We start from the raw sequence: 22,274 nt of genomic DNA, 5'->3' as shown, positions 1-22,274 counted from the left end.
AAAAAAAAGAAGAATTAAAACGTATATTGCTATGCTTAGACGATAAAGGAGACAGATGTAATTCGGCCATCTGCCCAATAGATGTCGCCGTTTGTCCAATTACGTCCCATTTAAGTGTTTGCGCTCTGTCATCGTTGTGCAGAGTTAAGTTGGGGTCAAACGCACTGAAAGGGGAGAAATACACACCATTGCCCACCATGCATTCCATGGGCAAGCTGTTATTTATGGTGAGCAATACCCGCTTTCAGAACCGCAGCCCCACAAACCGCAGCTACCGCGCATCGATGCCACGAAGAAGAAGCCACTCGCGGGGCGTGGTGGGATAGGAGGCTCTTTTGTGGAGGACTGGAAACAGTGCCCCAGCTGGCAGGCTAGCGGCAGAGAAGATGGCTACAGAGGGGATTTTCAGGCCAGTGTCTGGAACCGTAGCACCGCTCGTCATGTTCGGCGACGACTAGCCAGCGTGTCACCACGGTTGTGCCGTTGGTCGATTCCGCTCGGATTCGTCGGAGGGGATAAAACAACATGGGGTCGCAGACTCTCCAGATCTTGAGGCAGGGGGTCTGGGCTTCAGTCACAGGCGGATGGTACTACGACCCCGATCAAAATACATTCGTCAACGCTTTACATCTCTACATCTGGCTCTTTCTACTATGTTTCCCCTTCACGCTGTACATGGTGAGTTGCGTCGCCCCCTTTAAAACTCCCTCACGGCTCGTTTATCCACGAATATGTGACTCCTGTTGACATTGTAAGTTACCGAACCAGGTGCCCGTTAGGTTAGCTGTTGCCACGGAGCACGAACAGGCGGTCACGGGCTATTATCTGGAGAGAGGAGACAATGTAGGCGGCCAAACTAGAAAAAACATCCAGAAATAACCCTTTTCTTGATGCAGCAACAGGTTTATCGGAATTAGAAGGATCATTACAGACACTCGAAAGGGAAAGCAGAAATAAATGGCGCCTCTAAGTTTGGTGTCCAGAAAGCAGACCAGAGTGCCCTTTTGTTTGGAATTCTGCTCATCAGAAGTGATGCTGTTCAAATCCCCTGGTCTGGGATATTAACTGTCGATTATTCTCCACCAGGACATAATCAGTGAATTTAATTCCCCCACCCCCCCTTTATCGTGCTGTTTTCCCAGTGTAGTGATTTGCAGTAGGAGCAGCCAGCTGTGACCGACGGGGGGAACTTATCAGCAAATTGATAAGTTTAACATCTGAGATACGGAATCAGCTCTGTCACAGTGGGTCTCTGTTTGTCCATTTGTCTTTCTGTTTGCATTTAATCAGTGATAAACTGCCCCCCTGAAGCACCCACGGGGACTCCACAAATCAGTTCCAGTTCTGGGCCTCCTGTGATGGCTGTTGATGGGTACTTTGTCAGTTCAGCTAATCCTACCAAACCCTCGAATCCACGTACACGGCCAGTCAGAATATTGATGCATGAAATGCACTTTTTACTGCACTTCTGTGAATGTGCCCCGGCCAGGAAATGGCCGTTTGCATACCGGACTAATTTCTATATTGAGGAACTGATGTCCCAAATTGGTTTGTGGTTTCTTCAGTTCTATTCCTGGATTGGAAATACTGCCGGTCAGCTCTGTGGTTCATATTGAGTCAGAGATTAGTGCTGTGCTGCTGTTTGTTAGAGACTGTAAACAGTGCCGAAAGACAGCGGAAATACGAAAGATGAGGATTGGACAACTTGCAGCGAAAAAAAATTCACACACAGACTGTTATGGTTTCATGTTCTGAGGCCCCCAGCGTGCAAAACTGCCATTCCACAGGTGACGCTTTCTCCTGTAATCTCAGGCCTTGCAACCATCCATGGTGATCGTGGGAATCTACTGCGGTGTGATCGCTGCCATGTTCCTGCTCCTGAAGACGGTGAATTACCGCCTCCACCATGCTCTGGATGAGGGGGAGGTGGTGGAGCACCAGACCAGGGAGAGCAAGGGCAGCAGAGGGGGCACCGGTGGAGCTAATGACCCCGTCACCCGTCGGGAGGACAGTAATGGCCTGGGGTGAGTTCATGTCTTCCTCGTCCTCCGTCTTCACGTAGCAACTCAACAGAAGACACAGGCAGTCCCATGAGTGTGATGGAGCTGCGCAGATGAAGGGGCAGGGAAACGATGCTGTGGTTGTGTGTGTAGGAGAAGGGTGGGCAGCTGGAGAAGGCATCGCACAGCAACACACCGATCAATGCCGATGACCAGTCACAAACAGTGCGGCTGTGACGTCATTCCCAGATGATGTAATCAGGTGTCGGCTGCTGGAGCTGAGGTCAAAGTTTGACATTAAAAACAGCAGCTGCTGCAAAGAGAATCAATATGACGTTTTAAATGCTCATTCTTGGCACAGAGTTGGTGATTAAGGACTGCAGGAGTGTTTTCTTATCACAGACTGGAGAATATTTAGTCTTTTTCTAATATTTTTTGTGAATTGTACATGCAAGAAGAGGGAGTGTGTTTTGTGTGTGAAAGGTAATATATCTCTGTTGGGACCACGATGCACCACACAGGTGGTTGCAGTGGATTATTCAGTCTTCAAAGCCTTTAATGGCTCTGGACCGAGGTGGGATTACAGTTTAATAACATAGATTTGTAACCCAACTGAGGACTTGTCTTCATTTAAGATTACATCCAGGTGTTTTGCATGCGTGACCTAAGGATGGAATCATGTGGAGCTTATGAAAATTTAAAATATGCACACTGCTGATGTTCCACTGTGATAGACCAGAGGAGTTGGATTTTTTAAGCACTTTACAGAAGCAAACAATAAAGTTGGCACCTCTGCTAAAGAACTGAGCTGTTCTGCAGGAGAAATGTTACCAACATAACAAAATTTACCTATTTAAAATGCTGCCGTCTGCTCATTTATTCACAAAGATCATCACCTCTGCTCGTTCTCCATCTCTCCTCCTCTCAATGCCTCTATCTCTCTCCTCTTTCTTCATTCTGTTTCTTTCTCTCTCCCTTGTCTCTCTTCTCTGCCTCTCCTTCCCCTCCTGTCTTCTCTCTCTCTCTGCTGTTTTTCTCTTCTCTCTGTCCCTCTCTCTACTCTCTCTTTCTCCTCTTAATGTCTTTCTCTCCTCTCCCCGTCCTCTTTCTTCCTCCTCCTCTCATCTCTCTCTATGTTCTCACTGTCTCTATTGCTCTCCTCTTCTCTTTCTCTCCCCTCTGTCTTTCCACTGTGTCCTATCTCCCTCTTTGCCCTTTTTCCTTCCTCCTCTCTCCTGTCTCTCCCTTCCCTCTTCTCTTCTTTCCCTCCTTCCTTACTGCCACTACTGTTTCTATATTTCTGAATGAGGCTGCAGTACAGCAGTCAATACCAGGTTGACCTTCTCTGGTGTTGTCTTCTTTCCCCGTTTGTTGGGGAGCTTTATGTCATTGTGACTTTACATTGCTTGTGGAGCAAATACAGCTGCCCACAGCAGAAACACGGGTCAAAGAGCACTGTTCCATGCTATTCTAACCCGATTCTGAGTAAATTGATTTTTAAACCCCCCCACCCCCCCAACATTTTTGGCATATGGAAATGATTTATCCACATTTACTGACAAGTTGTTTGTTTCATCATTCCAACAAGTTAAACAAGCACATCCGGGCTAAAAATAGAGCTGGGGAGAACCTTCATGGATGCTTTTATGTGCTTCTGCTCTTCTGAATAATGGAATACACAGCGCTCTCTGATATTTTCAGGAAGAATATTCTGCTGACTTGAGCCAAAACATACATCCCGTATTATTGTCCGTCAGAGACATGTTATTCTGTGGACGTGTGTTTATTCAGGGATCCTGGAGGAGGGATTGAGATGGCAGATTTCATCAGGCAGGAGACGCCACCGGTGGACTGCAGTAGTCGGAACTCCTACGTTGGGATGGACTTGAACCAGCGGGTGAGCTGAAGCTGACCAAGTCCACAAAAAAAATGCTTAAAATGTGGCGATGCGGGATATTAAAATGAATAAAAAACGTCTTTTTATTCCAGATGTCATCGACCCACGGCAGAACAACTGTAGCTAAAGGTAATTGTGACGCATCGTTAAGTTCTGACCAGCATTCTGCACTTTTCCTGTTTGGGTTCATCCTCTCTGTGCCCCTGCTGGTTGTGTTTAAGTGAGACCTCCACATCCCTGATCACGACCACTCCAGCACTGACAGGAGTGTGTCTGACTCAGCAGCACTGTGACCTCAGCAGTCACATTAAGAAGAGTTTGTGCGGTTTGAGAAATGACCCCGCTGAGGACCCTACATGGCATTCATCCTACATGAGCTCTTTATTGGAATGTTGTTATGACGATAAAAGGAGGTGTCGTTTTGCCTCGGGCCTGTTGTACTGTCTTTCAGATTGTGGTGGCTGCATACTTTGAATAATTAATCAGGTCTGTTAGGTGCCAGGTTAATTAGCTGGCAGTTTGCAATGATGGGAACCAGTCAGAAATGGGACATGGCCTCTGCTGGGATTTGGCATTATAATCCTTTTACCCTCTGCACCTTCCCTCAGACTGTCCATCACAGATTCCCAGATGAATGTCCAATTTAGACTTGCAGGATGTGGAGGAACATTTAAACAGTTACTTCATTGTTAAGAGGTTGTCTTGCTAGTTTGTCAGGATTGTGTCACACTTCTCAGAATTAATGGTTCAGAGAACAAGGTGGGTGGGTGGCGTGTGTTAATCGCTGATGGTAATGAACGTCATCATTTTGTGGCTTCATTTCTCCAAAGGAGACGAGGGGAAAACCTCAGATGACATCAGCCTGACTCTAGTTGAGAACTGCAGCCACTATCATGGTAAAGACGCTGTTTTTCACGTATGAACCAGCCCCAAATAACACAAACATCCGCATTCAAAAATGTTTTGAAGCTGCCTTTTTCTTCCATTTAGATCTGCTCTTGGACACAAAGATGTACTGCCTCGTCCCCAACGACTCCTTTGCGTCTCTGCAACCATCGACCTCCCTGTGTCCCTCTGAGCTGTCCAGGGAGACGACTGAGCTCTGTAACTCTGCTGTTTACCACTTCAATCTGTCCCACTCCTTGTGCGACACCGAGATGTCCACTCACACGTCCTCACAGTCTCAGACCTTTAGGAAGGAGCTTCGATCTCGGGGTCTTCCTCGGACCTCCAGCTCGGCGGGCTCCGCCTTCCCTGACCCCTGTCTACCAGATACTGCCCAGTACCCTCCACCCAGGAGAGGGGGCCTCGATCCTGTGCGTGAGCTGGAGATGGCCAGGCCTCACAGGCCCGGCACAGGTGGCAGAGACGGCGTCGAGCAGTTATACCAACCGGACCCGGCTGTACCCTCCACCTCTGGCTTAGAGTGTTGTAGTCACAAAGAGATGTGTGAGAGGACTCGGTCTGCCTCCAGAGAGGCAGGGGAAGGCAGCTCCGGACTGTATCAGATGGATGTAGATGGTGGGGGGAAAGGCTGTGGTGGGAGAGGGAAGCCCCACGGAGGAGAGCGCAGTGCCGACAGCCTCCGGAGCCTGAGCACGCGCAGCAGCGGCTCCACTGAGAGCTACTGCAGCGGCACCGACCGGGACACCAACAGCACCGTCAGCAGCTTTCACAGTGAACAGACCAGCTCCACACACGTGGAGAGCCTGCTGTCACTCTCAGGAGACGAGCGCGCACGATTTAGAGGCGACGCCGCGCCTGTACCTCCAACGGAGAGCAGGACGTCCAGCCTCGGCAGCGTCAGCTCGCGAGGTCTCGGCAGCCTTCCTTCCAGGGAGGCCAATAAAAATCCTCACGCCAATGAACTGATCGCGAAACAACCTCCCGACGGACCTTCTTCTCCGACCCAAAACGTTGCTGAATCCGGCAAGTGTCAGGAGGAGCCTGGCGTCAGGACCAGCGCTGACGGCTCCACAGATGCAGCTGCCACAGAGCCCGAGGCGCAGAAGGATGGCGTTCGACCAAAGTCACCCAGCGTCGTACAGAGGACGTCGTCCCTGTCCACAGGAAAGCGAGGATGCCATCAAAACGGCAAAAAAAGGGCGAGCAGCTTCGACGCCAGCCGTCACAGGGACCGCATAGCTCTGCGTGGTGCAGCCAAACCCTGCAGCGCTGCGTTCGCAGGGGGCGGGGAGGAGGACTCAAGTGATCAGAGTGAACTCAGTTGTGCCTCAAGTCTCCACTCCACCCACCACCTGAGCACAGACAGCTCATCCACCACCACCTCCCACTCCTGCCACTCACCGGAGGACTGCATCAAGGCCCTGAAAGCCAAGCACAGCGCAGCCTCCTCCTCCTCGTCCACGCTGAAAACGGCCGCCGGGGCCGAGACGAGGAGAAAGCGAACCAGAGGGAAGCAGCGTGCCACCCGTCGTACCCCCAGCGCGGGCAGTGCCAAAACGCACGCCAGAGTGTTAAGCTTGGACAGCGGTACCGCCGCTTGCCTTAACGATCCCAGCCGCCTCGGCGCTCCGGCCGGGTCCCGCCCCCTGACAACGTCCAAGTCGGATTTGGAAGCCAAAGAAGGGGAAGTGCTGGATGCTGCATCGCTGCTGGGTAGGGCCTCCCAGCTGGAGTCGGTGACCCGCTCCCGGAACAGTCTCCCCAACCAGGCAGCTTTCACTGAGCCTCAGGACGCCACCGCTGCCTCCCTGCGGGGTACGTATCCCTCAGAGCTCTGACACGATGAGCGCAGCACATTCCATCTGGTTTACTGCAGATGCTGTGATGACAACTTCCTCTTACATTTCTTTATGCACCTTCTAAATGCACCACACAAATCCACAAGTACGACAGAGCCCCACATGCCTGTAAACACTCACAATTTTGGCTTCAGACTGACCTGAGACGTAAAAGAACAGTTAGGACTGTACACATTTACATCGGCGGCCTTCAGGATTTGCTCTGTGTGTGTTGCCTTCCTGCTCATTGACTGTAACCATGGTGAATTTCCATGCAGTTTTCAGGTTAACATGATGACACAGTGTGTGCTCTATGCCCAGCGTAGACAAACAGCTGCTGTCTTATTAGTGTCACACACACCGTGTGTGTGACACACACACAGACGGTCTCAACTCCACATTCCTACAACTTGCAGACCGCGTCTTGCACGTCTGCTGCATTCTCGTCTGTCTCAGCTTATATTCTTTGGCGTGGATGCGCCACACACATTTGTCACGACGTTGCTGCTGGTTGTTCGCTTACATGTTTTCCATGAGTGTAAATCTCCTGGGATACACACCAGCAGGCAAGACTGGACAGGATTTTATTGCCGCTGGAGTTTTTTGAAACTCCTGTGAGGACACAGTTGCTGCTTTAGCTGAATGTAGGAAAGTGACAAGTAAAAAAAAAAAAAATTCTTTCACTTGAAGTAATAAAAAAATTACTTAAACTTTTCAGTGAAGCATTTGTGAAGAATTCATGAATTTATTGGTGCTGGGTTTCCCATTAGAAGCCTGTTTTAACTTCTGTTTGTTTCTACAAATTCAGAAATCAATGAAGACGTGAGGTGATTAACACTTCCTGTCATACACGTTAGCTTTGTTTTCTCCCTTTGCTGGACAGTAACTGTCTCGTTTGACAGTTGGACTGTAGGAGAGAAGCACATGTCAGGTCAGCAGCTACCTCCCCAGCAGCAACTATATTACAGTATCTATTTAAAGTTTGCTAATATTAGCCATTAGAAGCTATGAACAATTTAGACCAAATAAAGCTGCAGCAGGTGGTTCAGATTTCATCCTCTCCTTCACACTAAGATGGAGAAATGTGTTATTTCTCCTCTCACCTGCTGGGTTTTCTTGTGAAATTCTGTTTTGTGTCTTCTATGCGTTTGAGTGGTATTATGAGATCATCCGCAGTGAAATTGATGTTGACGGTGGCGACAGGAAATAAGACGGGGGTGGAGGGGGGGAACTGCATGATTTGTTGAGCGGTTTAGCCGAAATGGAATTGAATGTTGTGGCTCGCCCCTCAGCCGTTTATCCTGCAGGGCAGAACATTGCAGCCATTTCAGTGTTGTTGCTCCTGTCCTGTTGTGTGTGGTTGACAGAGCAGCCACTTTGATTAACATGAAATTTATCTTGCAAAGTCAAACCTAAAAAAAAAGGGAAATCTGACTGGCCATTGATGTGTCTCATCATCGCAGCCCCAGGGAGTGAGGAGACGGTCATTTTCCGGCGTGAACGTAGCACATTTCGTCGGCAGGCAGTGCGCCGGCGACACAACGCAGGGAGTAACCCCACCCCACCCACCTCTCTCATTGGATCCCCTCTCAGGTATGCCCTGCATGAAGCTGACCGGCCCTCTGGGGTCAGATCATGGTACCGGACGGTGCGCCTTTTTAGTTTTGTCCCCCCGTGAACATGGGTTTCTGTCTTCCATGCTGCATGACAACAGTCGTTATTCCTCCAGCCAGGATGATGTCTCTGCCCTGCATGTAACGTCTTTTCTCCACACTCATTTCCTTCTCTCATCAAACAATTGACTCACACCATTGATCCATTTGGAGCGTGGAACCCAGTGAAATCTCAGTCGCAGTCTGCCCAATTAGATCTCTGTTGCATTCATCTGCTGTTTTGTGTGATCCTAATGGAAAGAGATAATGGAGAATATGATGATCTGAGGTTTCCCTCTGCTGAGATGAGTGGATCACTGCCCCAGTAAGACAGGAGTTAGTATTTTATTTATCTGTTTAACTCAGGGGTGCTCATTACGTCGATCGCGATCTACCGGACGATCGCGGAGGTAGCACTGGTCGATCGCGGCGTGACATTAAAAAATATCAGCCTATCATTCATCCCGTCACTTGATTGATATACAGGGCAGCCAGTCAGATGACAACTGAATTTGACATTTAGGTGACCAATCAAGCGCAAACAACAGCGCTAAGCGCTAAGCTATTCAGCAAATTACCTCTGATTTTAAGCCAGTTAGTTAATTATTATGTGTGTTTTGCAATATTGGCTCAGTCGGTTATGCAAGTCACATCAACATACATTGTACATACAAAGAATCTTCAATACATTTGAAAATAATTAGATGTTTTGCATTTTTGTGGTGGGTAGATCATTTTGACTTGGTCATTTTGTAAGTAGCTTGCATGCTGAAAAAATGTTTTTGTCATTACCCTAAGGTAAAGACAAAAAATGCACAGATTTGTATTGAGCAATATGGATTCATGTAGTTATGCGAGGTACACCAACATATATGGTTCATATAAATAATTCTCAATGTATTTATGAATAAATGTATGTTTTGCAAATTTATAGTAGGTAGATCTTCTTGACTTGGTCATTTGAAAAGTAGCTCGCATGCTGAAAAAGTGTGGGCACCCCTGGTTTAACTGTTTAAATGTAGTATTCTTGTGGTTGTTGCTCCTTGTTGCAGCTCAGGCTGCTGTAACCTTGAAGTCTTTGGTCAGAGATGTGTTTAAATCACTCTGAGCTGACCTGACATGATTGATGAGTGCCACGTTTCGAGCTTCAGGTAACTTGTCACTCCAGAGGCTCCGGAGGCTGTAGCCCGATCACAAACTCTCATGTTGTCACAGGGAGGTCAAGGTCATGGCGCATGTGTCATGGCGCTCACTGTCAGATCAAAACAGCTGTAAACCCCTGATAAGACCCAAAGAAATGATTTACAAGTTAATAAAATGAGGCACACGAGCCTTGTCAGTGATACAACACTAAAAGATTTCCCAGTTGTATTTCTAAATGCCAAACCTTTTGCGATCGGAAATTCCCCACCTCCTCCCATCGTCTTTTCATTCCATTTTTGTAGAATTGCTTGCAGTTAATGAGTTCTGATAATGATGCTATCAGCCCCTCTAACAATAGGATTCTGTAGCCTTAGCTGCTTCATAATATTTATCTAATCATTGCCAATCTAACAGCCTGGAGAGCTGAGTCATCTTTCAGTCCAATTAATCGTCTCCCCTCTTTAGCTTTGCACGCTGTATTGACATTTAGAATAAAGACAAATATTAAATTCTGTCTCTATACGCTTCAGCTTTGTATTAATGTTGGTGTGGAACGCACCACGTGTGTTCTGATTTGGTTGCCTCCTCGTTTGTGTGGTTTATTGTGCGTGTCTCTCCTTCCCCCTGAGCCCCTCTGCTGTGAAATGATCTGTCACCCCCTTCTGTCCACCCACACAGGCTTTTTTTCCAACCCTCTCAAGCTTTAATTTCCTACAACTGTCAGTTATAGAAATTTCTGCAGTTTCTTTCATCTTAAGAACAGGGTCACTGAAGGATCAGACCCAACACATCATTTGAGGGGGCTGCTTTCAGCGAAATTACTGAACTTGTTTTCATAGTGGATCCACTCTTAAAAAATAAACTGTAAGATTTGGCCTTTACTACTGAGCTTGCTTCTAAACCCAAAGCCCACCATTGCACAGAACAAAAGCCCTGGGTGGACGTCGGGTCAGGGTCCAATTCTCACTTTTTCCACTTCTACTCTCAACAGTCTTCAGGAGATTCTCAGCCAGGCCTCCCAGCCTTCTTCATCCCAGGTGAAGAGTCAGCCATCCAGAACCCCATCACAGGTGACTGTACTGAGCACAAGCGCCTCCCTGCTGGCCAGGAATGGAAGCACACACCTGGAGGGTTCTCAGGACAAGGCCTCTACCGTTGGCACCACCAGCCTGCAGGATGAGTTTGGTATGAAACGCAGAGAGAGAATGTGTAGCTTTCAGAACTAGATGTTTTTCCGTGACTGTCTTTGAGGCTTGAGGCCGGCTGGTCATTGATGCGAATGCTGCAGTCAGAGGAAGCCCAGCGCTGTTATCCACGCTCCATTTATCTGTCTGTGATATTTTGTGTGCGTGTAATGTTTGACCTCAGTTGAATATTAGTGTTTGGTGACAGCATTCCCACCCCCACCACTGGAAACACCACTGCACTTGATTCCCCGGGTGGTTGTTGAAAGTTGAAGATTTGCAGGATTGTAACATTCCTGTTCCGAACCACTGATAAATGGATTAGTGCCCCCCCCAGAACAGGAGATTCTGCAGTGTGTAATCTCAGAAATTAGTTTCACTTCTCTCTCTGGCTTCATGCATTCCAGAAGTTAGACGCAAAGCTTTGCGATTAAATGCTTTCTTTAGCTTTTATGATCCTTTTATTCAGGAAAATAAGGAAGTGTGCTTCCGGGTTTGGTTCCTAAAACAGCAGATGGTGAACTTGCTGATGCAATGTAATATATTTTTTATTTTGTCGACATTTTACCTGAAACTATGGTGGTGTCGGGGGTAACGGCTGTTCATCACAACAGAAACAGAAACAGAACAACAACACGGGCGGTACAAAGAGCGGCAGGAAACGACCGGCCTGCTCACGGCCTCTCTGGGAGGAGGCGTAGCTGTTCAATCCTCCCATTAACTCAAATGAGCCAAGTCACATGACCAGCGCTATCTAGCACGTTTACATGAAATATGAATTTTTTTCCTCCACAAACTGAATTAAAAGCCGACATGTGGCGACTCTGCACTGACTTCCTCTCTCTTTTCCCAGGAACACTCACACCCTCCTTGTATGAGATTCGCGGGTGTCACATCGGCCTCGGCAATTTTGAATCCGCAACCAGACGAGCCTCCAATAACATATGGTTAGTGTCCCGCCCATAATCCATCCTGGGGAGATCGTCGGATGAGAAAAGCATTCCCAGCGGTCCCTGTTTTCTATTTAAAAGACAGTTTCTGACAAAACTGATCATCCTTTTATCATTATATTGTGCAGGGATGATGTCCTATTAGATAAGACTAAGAATTGATCCCTTGAGCTGCTTATTTAAATAAAACAATCCTGAGAGTTCAGCCTGCTGCAGATGTGTTCCTCATCAGCTGTTCTCACTCTGACCTGCAGGGATACAGACTCCCACCTCTCCAGTTCTACCTCAGTCCGCTTCTACCCTCACGACCTGGTGAGTGTGTGCGTGCGTGCGTAAGAAAGTGTTTGCGTGTCAGATGTTAAACTGTCACTCAAACGTTGCAGATTTCCCTCCATCACATCCGCGCAAATCGATTGTTGACGATGGACCCGGAGCTGCTGGAGCAGCAGGATGACCTGAGTCCTGATCTCCAAGATGCACCGCTGGGCCAAGACAACCCCTCGGCCGCCTCCACCGCCGGGAAAACAAGGCAGTATTACCGCCTGTGGCTTCTGCCCTTCCTGTGGGTGGGCTTGCATTTTGACCGCCTTACGCTGCTGGCGCTGTTTGACCGGTGAGTGGCGAAAATCTCCAGGTTTGAGTCTTTGGAGCTGTGCTGATATTGAACTGTGGGCGGTTTGTGTCAGGAATCGCGAGGTCCTGGAGAATGTGCTGGCCGTGGTCCTGGCCGTCCTGGTGGCCTTCCTGGGGTCAGTGCTGCTCATCCACGGCTTCTTCGCTGACATCTGGGTCTTTCAGTTCTGCCTGGTTATTGCCAGTTGCCAGTATTCCTTACTGAAGGTGAAAATATGAGAACCAGAGTCTTCAATTCTTTTACCCATGATGAGAATGTGCTGAAATGTGGTGCCTTTGTCCTCCGACAGAGTGTCCAGCCAGACTCCTCCTCCCCTCGACATGTAAGTACTCAACAATAATAATAATAAGTCTTGAAATTCTTGAATACTTTGATCTGGTATCATCCTCACAGTTGTTCTCTGTTCTGTTTGGTTCTTGGAAATGATGCCCCCCCCCCACACACACACACACACTCTCCTCGGTGCATCAGTAGTGCGCTCTGAAACAGCGTCTTTTATTAATGCGGCTCCTGCTCAGCTGCAGGCACCAGCTTTAAATAGAAAGCCAGAGATGTAGCTTGCTCTTCTCCCTACTTCCCTCCCCCCTCTGGTTCTTTACCCCCCCCCTATCATCTCAAGCATTTCAGGACAATGTTGACACATTTTGAGCAGCGTTGGTCTATTTAATCTAACCGGTGAGGTGTAAACTGTCAGGGCCACTGTTGTGGAGGCAGCTTGGGGGGCAGCTCAGGCTTTAAGACTGAAACGTGCCTCTCTCCTACCTCTCACTCTCACTCCCCCCTTTCCCTGACACCTTTACACTCTGTACTGTTGCTTTTTATACCTGCAGCTTCTTTTGAGCTCATGTTACTGAATGAGTCCCGTTGAAGCTGTTAGCAGCATGAGTGAATGATCCCTGATCAGTATCACCAATAACAGCTGTGCAGCTTCAAACAGATTATTTTCAGTTTAGTTTCTTTTAATTCCTTTTCTGTATTCAAATGTGGAATATTTGTCACGGGAGTAGCGTTTGATATCAGTCCTCTCTGCTCACCAGGGTCATAATCGCATCATCGCCTACAGTCGCCCCGTCTACTTCTGCCTCTGCTGTGGCCTCATTTGGCTGCTCCACTACGGCAGTCTGAGGACCACTTCATCACGCTTCACCCTCTATGGCGTCGCACTCACCAGCTCCCTGGTGCTCGCCTCTGCAAGGGACCTTGTCATCGGTGAGTGTCCCCACCCCGTGACATTTATTAATATATTGATATTGGATCATTTGAATCTCACTCCCTTCTGTAAAAGCTTCATTTGTTTCCATGACGATGTACTACTGATATCCACAGCTCATGCATCATAATACCCAGCTGCATTAAAGTGTTTTTGTCCTCTCTGTCCCCTTGTGTGTCCTCCTGCAGTCTTTACTCTCTGCTTCCCCATCATCTTCTTCGTGGGACTGCTGCCACAAGTCAACACGTTCGTCATGTACCTCTTTGAGCAGCTGGACATCCACGTGTTCGGGGGCAACGGTGAGCGACTCTGACCTTCTCTGCATTGACCTCGACGCAATGACACACGTGTTTTACATATTGTGATGAGGCAGGCTCCCTGGAAGAGCTGTCTGGTGGAGCGCCTGTCAGCTCGAGCCCTCTCACTGCTGACACACGTTCTCTGTCCTCCGCAGCCTCCACCAGCCTTCTGTCGGCTCTGTACAGCATCCTGCGCAGCATTGTCACCGTGGCTCTGCTTTATTGCTTCTGCTACGGAGCTCTGAAGGTGGGCATTTACTAGATTAGCTGTTTCATTGTAACTCAGGAGCTCCGTCCTTCACAGGTTATTAAATATTCTCTGTATCGGAACAAGGAAAAAGCTCTTTTTGTGTTTTTTATATGCATCATTTGATGGCATGAAACCTGCTAACACAACGTTTTGAACCTGCTCAACACTGTTATCACCTGAGTGCCAGGTAGTGTTTACTTGAAAGGGTTTGACTGTAGATTTGGAGTCAATATGGAAAGAACAATATGAAACTGTCCGCACATGATGTTTGTCAAGCAGGTACACAATTTAGCATGTTGAAATTGCAGCTGTGTGTTAGTACATTGGCCAATTCCAGCAAACTTTTCTATGAATTAAAGATATTTCATTGATCGCTTGTTGGTCTGACTCTTTCAGATGAGGTCACACTTTAGTCCAAGTCTAAATTAGGGTTTTGTCTTTTTCTGGATTCTGTCATGTTTGCAGGAGAACTGGGAGCCTCACCACATCCCCGTATTGTTTTCTGTCTTCTGCGGTCTCTTGGTGGCGGTTTCGTACCACCTGAGCAGGCAGAGCAGCGACCCGTCTGTCCTCATGTACGTACCGCTGGTAATCCAATAAACGGAGTGTGTCTTTAACATCTAATGTTGTGCTTTGCTTTAGTTCTCTGATACAGTCAAAGGTTTTCCCTCAATTAAGAAGCAAGAACCCAGAAGACCCTCTGTCAGAGGTCCAGGACCCTCTGCCTGAAAAGCTGAGGGCATCGGTGGTGAGTAGTTTAATTCTCATCTGATGCTAGATCAGGCTTATATTTAGACAGCAGAAAGTCTCTCTTATTATTCATTATTCCTCTTTTTCCCACGTGGCCCCAGAACGAGCGTCTGCAGTCTGACCTGATCGTCTGCGTGGTCATCGCTGTCCTTTACTTCGCCATCCATGTCAGCACCGTGTTCATCGCACTGCAGGTACTGTCCACATCATTATTGCTGACCTTTTTCTTTTCAAAACCAAACCAAAATCATTCTCTTTTGTCTGTGTCCCAGCCTTACCTCAGTTATGTCCTGTATGGGCTTCTGGGGGCGGTGGGGTTACTCACCCACTACCTGCTGCCTCAGCTCCGTAAGCAGCTGCCCTGGTACTGCTTCTCTCACCCTCTCCTCAAAACGAAAGAGTATTACCAGTTTGAAGTCAGAGGTAAGTGGGCCATGGCAGCAGCCATCGGAACCATTTAAGCGTCGAGTCTCGAAGAAGCCAAAGAATCTGAACCTCTGTGTTTTCTCAGACGCTGCTCACGTGATGTGGTTTGAAAAGTTTCACGTGTGGCTGCTGTTTGTGGAGAAGAACATCCTTTATCCTCTCGTCATCCTCAATGAGCTGAGTGGCAGCGCCAGAGAGCTCGCCAGTCCAAAGAGACTGGACACAGAGTGAGAACACTTCCAGTTTTTATGCATTTCCTGCTAGTATGTTGCTAAATGTTTGTCAATAGACATTCATGAATAAAGCAGCAAAATAACCGAAGTTGTACATGTCTGTCCCCCCCCCCATCAGGGTTGGCGCCCTCATGATCACAGTGGCGGGCCTGAAGCTGCTTCGCTCCTCCTACAGCAGTCCTACTTACCAGTACATCACCATCCTCTTCACCGTCCTCTTCTTCACCTTGGACCATCGGCATCTGTCCGAGACGCTGCTGCTCGACCTCTTCTTGATGTCCATCATCTTCAGCAAGGTAGGAAGAGCACACGCTGCTCCGTCCCAATGCCCCGCCTGTGTTCAGGCTCGGATCCCGTGGCTGCAGGGGGCGTTGGCAGGACAAGTTCTGACAGCACTTTTTACTGCCATTAAATGACTTCACTGATCAGCTTTTACGTGCAGCTGCTCGCGTTTGCGCAGGTATGCGGAGTGGATTCTTTCCACGTTTAATCATTTCTCTTTCCAGATGTGGGAGCTCTTCTACAAACTGCACTTTGTCTACACCTACATTGCCCCCTGGCAGATCACTTGGGGCTCCGCGTTCCATGCCTTCGCACAGCCCTTCGCTGTGCCTCGTATCCTTCCCAAACACATTTTTTGTTTGATGAGTCATCTAATGGGTCCTTAAAAACCAGCACAGAGGTTCTTGCGGGTTCACACAGTTCCAATTACCAATCTGGAACTCCCGAAGGTCCCTGTCTGCATTTTCTGTCATGTGTAAGTACGACACAAAGCAGACTGCAAGGGTTCTCTTTTGCCAGCAGGTGGATCCACTCACCGCTGGGGGATTTTCCCAAAAAGATGTCGCATCAGTCACGTTTGTTCTGAAATATGGTTCAGACTTGTTCTGGATCCATTTCAGTCAGTTCAGGGTTATAAATTAGCACATCTGCCCAGCTTTTGGCCAATGAGGGCCCTTGTCTCAGTGACCCTTGACCCGGGCTGCTCCAGATTCCGCCATGCTGTTTGTCCAGGCTGTGGTTTCATCGATCTTCTCCACGCCACTCAACCCCTTCCTGGGCAGCGCCATCTTCATCACCTCCTACGTCCGTCCGGTCAAGTTCTGGGAGAGAGACTACAAGTAGAGCGCCCTTTTAAAATAAAATATGCTCTTAACTGTTGGTTTGTTTCATTGAAAACGGTATTTTGTGTGTCTGAAGCACCAAGAGGGTGGATCACTCCAACACTCGCCTGGCCTCTCAACTGGACAGAAATCCAGGTGGGATTAGAGTTTCTTACTTATTTTGGTTGGGAAGAGATCTGGAACTTTTATTTAGAGCAAATAAAGGTCTATCATTTGTTAGAGAATATCAAATTCAGCGCCCCTCTGTCTCCTTCTGACCTCTTCAGGCTCTGATGACAACAATTTGAACTCAATCTTCTATGAGCACCTCACCCGTTCCCTGCAGCACAGCCTGTGTGGAGACCTCCTGCTGGGCCGATGGGGCAACTTCAGCACCGGCGACTGCTTCATCCTGGCCTCCGACTACTTAAATGCTCTCGTCCATCTCATCGAGATCGGCAACGGCCTGGTGACTTTTCAGCTGCGGGGACTGGAGTTCAGAGGTCAGAAGGGTCTTCCTGTCCTCTGGGTTGCCTAAACTTTGAGGTTTTAATTGACCAAGAGTCAAGAATTCCCCAAGTCATATTTGTAAAATTCATCATGCTTTATTTCACGATAAAACCTCGTAGGCATGTTTCTGTAACTGACACAGAGTTGGCATCATTAACTAGCTGCCACGAGCATTCCAGAATTAGCTGAGCCGTGCTTTATCTTTGCCTCTAACCCACCTCTGCGTGCTTTATCAGCATTATTCCAGCTGCTCTGACACTCAACAACCTGTCTGAAAAACACTGCATGTGACACGTCGTTAGCCTTTAACAAGGGTAGTCATCCCCTTCCTCCCAGTCACCTTTCGGCCGTCTGGCCTAGAAAATATTTCACATGACAGGTTAAACACTGGAATTAACGCGGTTTGATTCAATGGGGTCAGTGGGGCGATGACGTCATTTGACCCACTCGCCTTTTACTTCAATCTGTTGCCTCCACAGGAACCTACTGCCAGCAGAGAGAAGTGGAGGCCATCACTGAGGGCGTGGAGGAGGATGAAGGCTGCTGCTGTTGTGAGCCTGGTCACCTGCCTCACATTCTCTCCTTCAATGCTGCTTTTGGGCAGCGCTGGCTGGCCTGGGAGGTGGTGGTCACAAAGTACGTCCTGGAGGGTTACAGCATCACCGATAACAGCGCCGCCTCCATGCTGCAAGTGTTTGAGCTGCGCCGCATCCTGACCACCTACTATGTCAAGGTTGGTGAGATTTGGCTAGCTTTGAAATTTCTAGATGTACCATGTCACTTTTTTAATGAATTCATTGTATCTTATCTTAGGGAATTATTTACTATGTGGTTGCGTCACCCAAACTGGAGGAGTGGCTGGCGAATGACACCATGAAAGAGGGTCTTCGGGGCTGTAGCGAAAGAAATTACGTCGACCTCGATGCCACGTTTAACCCCAACATTGACGAGGACTACGACCATCGTCTCTCGGGCATCTCCAGGGACAGTTTCTGTGGAGTCTACCTGGGCTGGATCCAGTACTGCAACTCTCGAAGGACCAAGGTAATGTTAATCATTCACTCACACGTGAGAGTCGTGACCAGGTATCTAAAATCTGAAAGAAAATTGTTGTTTTCGATGGTTTGCAGCCACTGGACAGCGAGAAAGACTCAGCTCTGGTGCTGCTCTGTTTTGGCCTCTGTGTGCTGGGACGGAGAGCTCTGGGAACAGCAGCCCATCAGATGTCCAGGTCATTTAATTTATCAATATGTCCTCTTCCCTATTGTGTTGTTTTTTGACACTTGTTTAACACTGCATCATTTGCTTCAGTTTGATGATCTGACTGATGGGTTTGGGGCTTTGTTCTTCACAGCAATCTGGAGTCATTCCTGTATGGACTCCATGCATTATTTAAGGGAGACTTCCGCATCTCCTCTGTCCGGGACGAGTGGATCTTTGCTGACATGGAGCTGCTGAGGAAAGTTGTGGTTCCTGGGATCCGCATGTCTCTCAAATTACACCAGGTGAGACCTCGCGGCTGTGCTGCCTTTGACCTCTGTGTCTGGATCTCAGCTGGATATTTCTCCGCATTTAAGGACCACTTTACGTCTCCGGACGAGTACGACGAGCCCGCGGTTCTGTTCGAAGCCATCTCCACCCACCAGCAGAACCTTGTGATTGCTCACGAAGGCGACCCCGCCTGGAGGAGCGCCGTGCTGTCTAACGCCCCTTCGCTCCTTGCCCTGCGCCACGTCCTCGACGAAGGAACCAATGAGTACAAAATCATCATGCTCAACAGACGCTATCTCAGCTTTCGCGTCATCAAGGTGAGAACTGCGGGACACTTCTTGTTATCTCTAAGACAAAGAGCTGAAGGAGATGTCGGCCTCTCTCCTGCAGGTGAATAAAGAATGCGTCCGGGGCCTCTGGGCAGGGCAGCAGCAGGAGTTGGTCTTCCTCAGAAACAGAAACCCGGAACGTGGTAGCATCCAGAACGCTAAACAGGCTTTAAGGAATATGATCAATTCTTCGTGCGATCAGCCCATTGGGTATCCCATCTACGTGTCTCCTCTGACGACCTCCTACTGTAACTCGCACCCCCAGTTAAGACACATCCTGGGAGGACCAATCAGCTTTGGGAACATCAGAAACTTTGTCGTCAGCACCTGGCACAGGTCTGTTTTCCTCTGCTGATTGCTGTCGATAAAGATGCAGGATGAGGGTCGTGACAATGCCCCCCCTCCCCCCCTACAGGTTACGGAAAGGATGCGGCGCTGGTTGTAACAGTGGAGGAAATATCGAGGATTCGGATGCTGGAGGGTTGTCCTGTGGTAGTGGGAACGGCACTGGGGGAGACTCTCATCAGAGCTCAGTGTCGCAGGGGGGCATATCGGGGCACGCCCCCTCCCACTCTTACCAGCCACACAGTATGGGTGAGCATTATTTCACCTGTTTAGCCAGTGATGCAGTGTTGGCAGGTATTTTTTACTTGCTAACCTGCTGGGTATTTATGCTGGAGTACTTTTAGGGTGCTTGAGATTTTACTGCTCTACTTTGGAAGTATTAGTTTTGGAGCTTCTGCAATCACTCGTTGATTTGACCTCTCCCTATTTTCAGGCACCAGCCAGAGTTCCCAGTCTGTCCAGTCAGGATTGGTACGTCACTCTCCTGCCCGAGCTTCTGTCGTCAGCCAGTCCTCGTCGTACCGCTACAGCAGCAGCCGCCACTCCTCCCTGCGGACCTCCACCACAGGCCTGGAGCCCTGCCGACGCTCCTCCACCAGCCAGCTGTCTCTGCGTACGCTCCCCACCTCCCTGCAGCTCCGGCTGGGCTCCACCTCCGACCCAGCTGGCCCCTCTTCTTCCCTCTCCAGCCACAGCATCCCTCCGTGTAAACGACACACGCTGGTGGGCCTCCTGGGCAACGACGGCCTGTGCAGCACCGTGACTGATCCCCTCAGCCAGCATCATCATCCTCACCACCATCCACAGCAGCACAACCCCACCCACGCCACCGTGCGCAGGGATGACATTTCCTATAGAGTGCAGGTCTGTGGGAAGGACACTGTCGGTTAACTTACATCATCAGAGGGGAAGCTTCTTGTTTTGCCTCCGTGAGCAAATTCATGAATTCAAATTCATGAAAGATGGCTGCAGCTGTACGCCTGTTCGCTCTGCCAAGAATCTTATTTCCACGGGTGTTCTGCTCCTCAGATCGTGGACGTCGGTCAGGTGCTGGAGAACATCAATTTGTCGAAGCGGAAGGAGCTGCAGTGGCCCGACGATGCGATGAGACACAAAGCCGGACGGACCTGCTGGAGGGACTGGAGCCCTCTAGAGGGCATGGAAGGACACGTAAGTCTAAAAACAGCTTTATCTCATCCAGCCAATCTATGTTTATCTTCATTTTGAGCTTGTCTCCCACACTCTGACCTCCTTTTCCGTTAATATGATGCGTCTGTGGTTGACTTATCCTGAACTTTGGCCTCATAACTCTTCCTGTGACGTATTTCCCTCTCTGTCGCCATCTACAGGTGATTCACCGGTGGGTGCCTTGTAGCCGTGACCCAGGCAGTCGCTCCCATATCGACAAGACCATCCTGCTGGTACAGGTGGAAGACAAGATAGTGCCCATTATAGAGACTGGGGTCATTGAGTTGGGTGCAGAGGTCTGAGACAAGCTCGCACACACACACACATCTACACACGCTCATGTGAAGACCAAGAAGCCAGATGTCCCTGGCCTTTGGCAGGACACGGAAGCCTGAAGACAAACAGGAAGTGGGAGCTCTCCCCCCTCCCCTGTTCTTTATCAATGAAGGGGGAAAGGAAGCCAGGGAAAAGTGCAAGCAGAGGCAGAGAATGCGCTCATCTGACGCCTTTCAGTGGGTCAACAGACATCTGCAGTATCTGCCTTGCTTTAAGTCTCAGTAATGCTGCACGACATTCGAACCCTCCTGACCTTTACTTCTTGCTACTGCTGATTCATTTCTATGCATTTCATTGGCTGTTTTGTTAACGTGACAGAATTGAGTGTAAAGGAGTGTGTGGGTTTTTACTGTGCGCGTGACTGTTTTTGATTGTCTTGAAATCATTTTTGCCAAAATGAGCCTGGTTTGGAAATATCTGCCATGGTTTCACACATGTCAAAGATTCTTTTTTGCTTAAAGTTTGCTGCCATTACCGAAGAGAAGGTAGAGAGGTCAGACACTCGACGGTGCTTCGCTACAACAAAGTCCTCTGTTCAATTGTCATCATTCCGTTTGGTTTACTTTAATTTCTTTGCATATAGACGGAAAACTTTGCACTAAAATTTGTGTTTATATTAATTTACAGTGATGCACTACATTCTTTATTAACGCTTTTATTTATTACAGACTCTGAATGGCCATGGTTACAGATGCCTTGGGAAAGAATAATGCAATTGCAGTTTCTCTTTTATGTTAATTTCATTTCAACATTATCTGTTTGATAAACTTGAAACAAATTTTTACTGTATATGAGTATATCCGTATATATATATTTACATATATATAAAATGTCAATGTACAGTATAAAAGATTCTGCTTTCAATATTTATTTACAGTGATTATTGTATCTACAATTTGTTACATCCTCTTTTTCATTTGGGACAAGGAGTCGATGTATTAAGGACCATCAGTTTAAAAAAAAAAAAGATGCCGAATTTTTTGACAGACTGTTTCACTATTTAACTCTTTTTCTATATGGAGGAATAAAAGTTCGATTTATTTCTGACATCTTGAGACTGCCTTTATTGTTGTAATTCACTGTTCAAGTGTTTTTATATTGTCAGTATAAATGAGCGTGCACGGCTAAAAGTATGAAGAATGCATCTGGGGAAATCCAGGTTATCAGGTGTGATCAGCAGGTGGTTTGGGTTTTTACAGTTCACATGATGCTTTATGAGACAAAAACATCTGACATGGTTTATTCTACTGTCACAAGTTACATGACTACATAAAACAACCTGATAAACTAATGTGTCACATTAGGCTTGAAGTGAAGTGAAAGATTCCTGATTTAATTAGTTAAATTAAGCGTTAAAACAAACTTTGCGAAGAACAAAATTGTTTTGTCACCAGTCGATATTGATACCGTGTTGGTACACCTATAACTCAATAATAGTTTAATCTTTAGAAAGCCGACGTGATTGTTTGAGGTCAAAATAAATGATGTAATGAGTTATCAAGCTTCCGGTAAATCGAGCTCTCACTTACAGAGTCAATATGTTTCTAAAAAACAGTCCTAAAACCAGGAAAGAAAATTATTCTGGCTAAAAAAAACAAAA

The 22,274-nt window shown here is 47.9% G+C and overlaps 1 protein-coding gene across 1 annotated transcript; it reads left to right on the top strand.

Annotated features, from left to right (window-relative positions):
• The first annotated feature begins 176 nt into the window (after window positions 1-176).
• On the top strand, window positions 177-21,721 carry pcnx1 (pecanex 1). Its single transcript, XM_057058493.1, has 36 exons — window positions 177-678; window positions 1,813-2,024; window positions 3,792-3,897; window positions 3,990-4,026; window positions 4,728-4,793; window positions 4,888-6,618; window positions 8,105-8,234; window positions 10,428-10,621; window positions 11,474-11,567; window positions 11,825-11,882; window positions 11,954-12,183; window positions 12,257-12,410; window positions 12,494-12,526; window positions 13,242-13,413; window positions 13,603-13,713; window positions 13,869-13,960; window positions 14,429-14,538; window positions 14,606-14,711; window positions 14,815-14,907; window positions 14,986-15,136; window positions 15,225-15,366; window positions 15,491-15,668; window positions 15,879-15,987; window positions 16,364-16,493; window positions 16,573-16,631; window positions 16,763-16,978; window positions 17,465-17,718; window positions 17,799-18,029; window positions 18,116-18,216; window positions 18,340-18,490; window positions 18,563-18,793; window positions 18,867-19,141; window positions 19,221-19,399; window positions 19,584-20,014; window positions 20,180-20,320; window positions 20,500-21,721. The coding sequence occupies exons 1-36, from the start codon at window positions 526-528 to the stop codon at window positions 20,638-20,640; spliced, it is 7,002 nt and encodes a 2,333-aa protein (XP_056914473.1). The 5' UTR covers window positions 177-525; the 3' UTR covers window positions 20,641-21,721.
• Window positions 21,722-22,274: the final 553 nt, after the last annotated feature.

The sequence above is a fragment of the Takifugu flavidus genome, chromosome 16, assembly GCF_003711565.1.
Source record: "Takifugu flavidus isolate HTHZ2018 chromosome 16, ASM371156v2, whole genome shotgun sequence".
NCBI classification, from domain to species: Eukaryota; Metazoa; Chordata; class Actinopteri; order Tetraodontiformes; family Tetraodontidae; genus Takifugu; species Takifugu flavidus.
The sequence above is the reverse complement of the archived record's forward strand: the minus strand, read 5'-3'. Positions and strand labels throughout refer to the sequence as shown.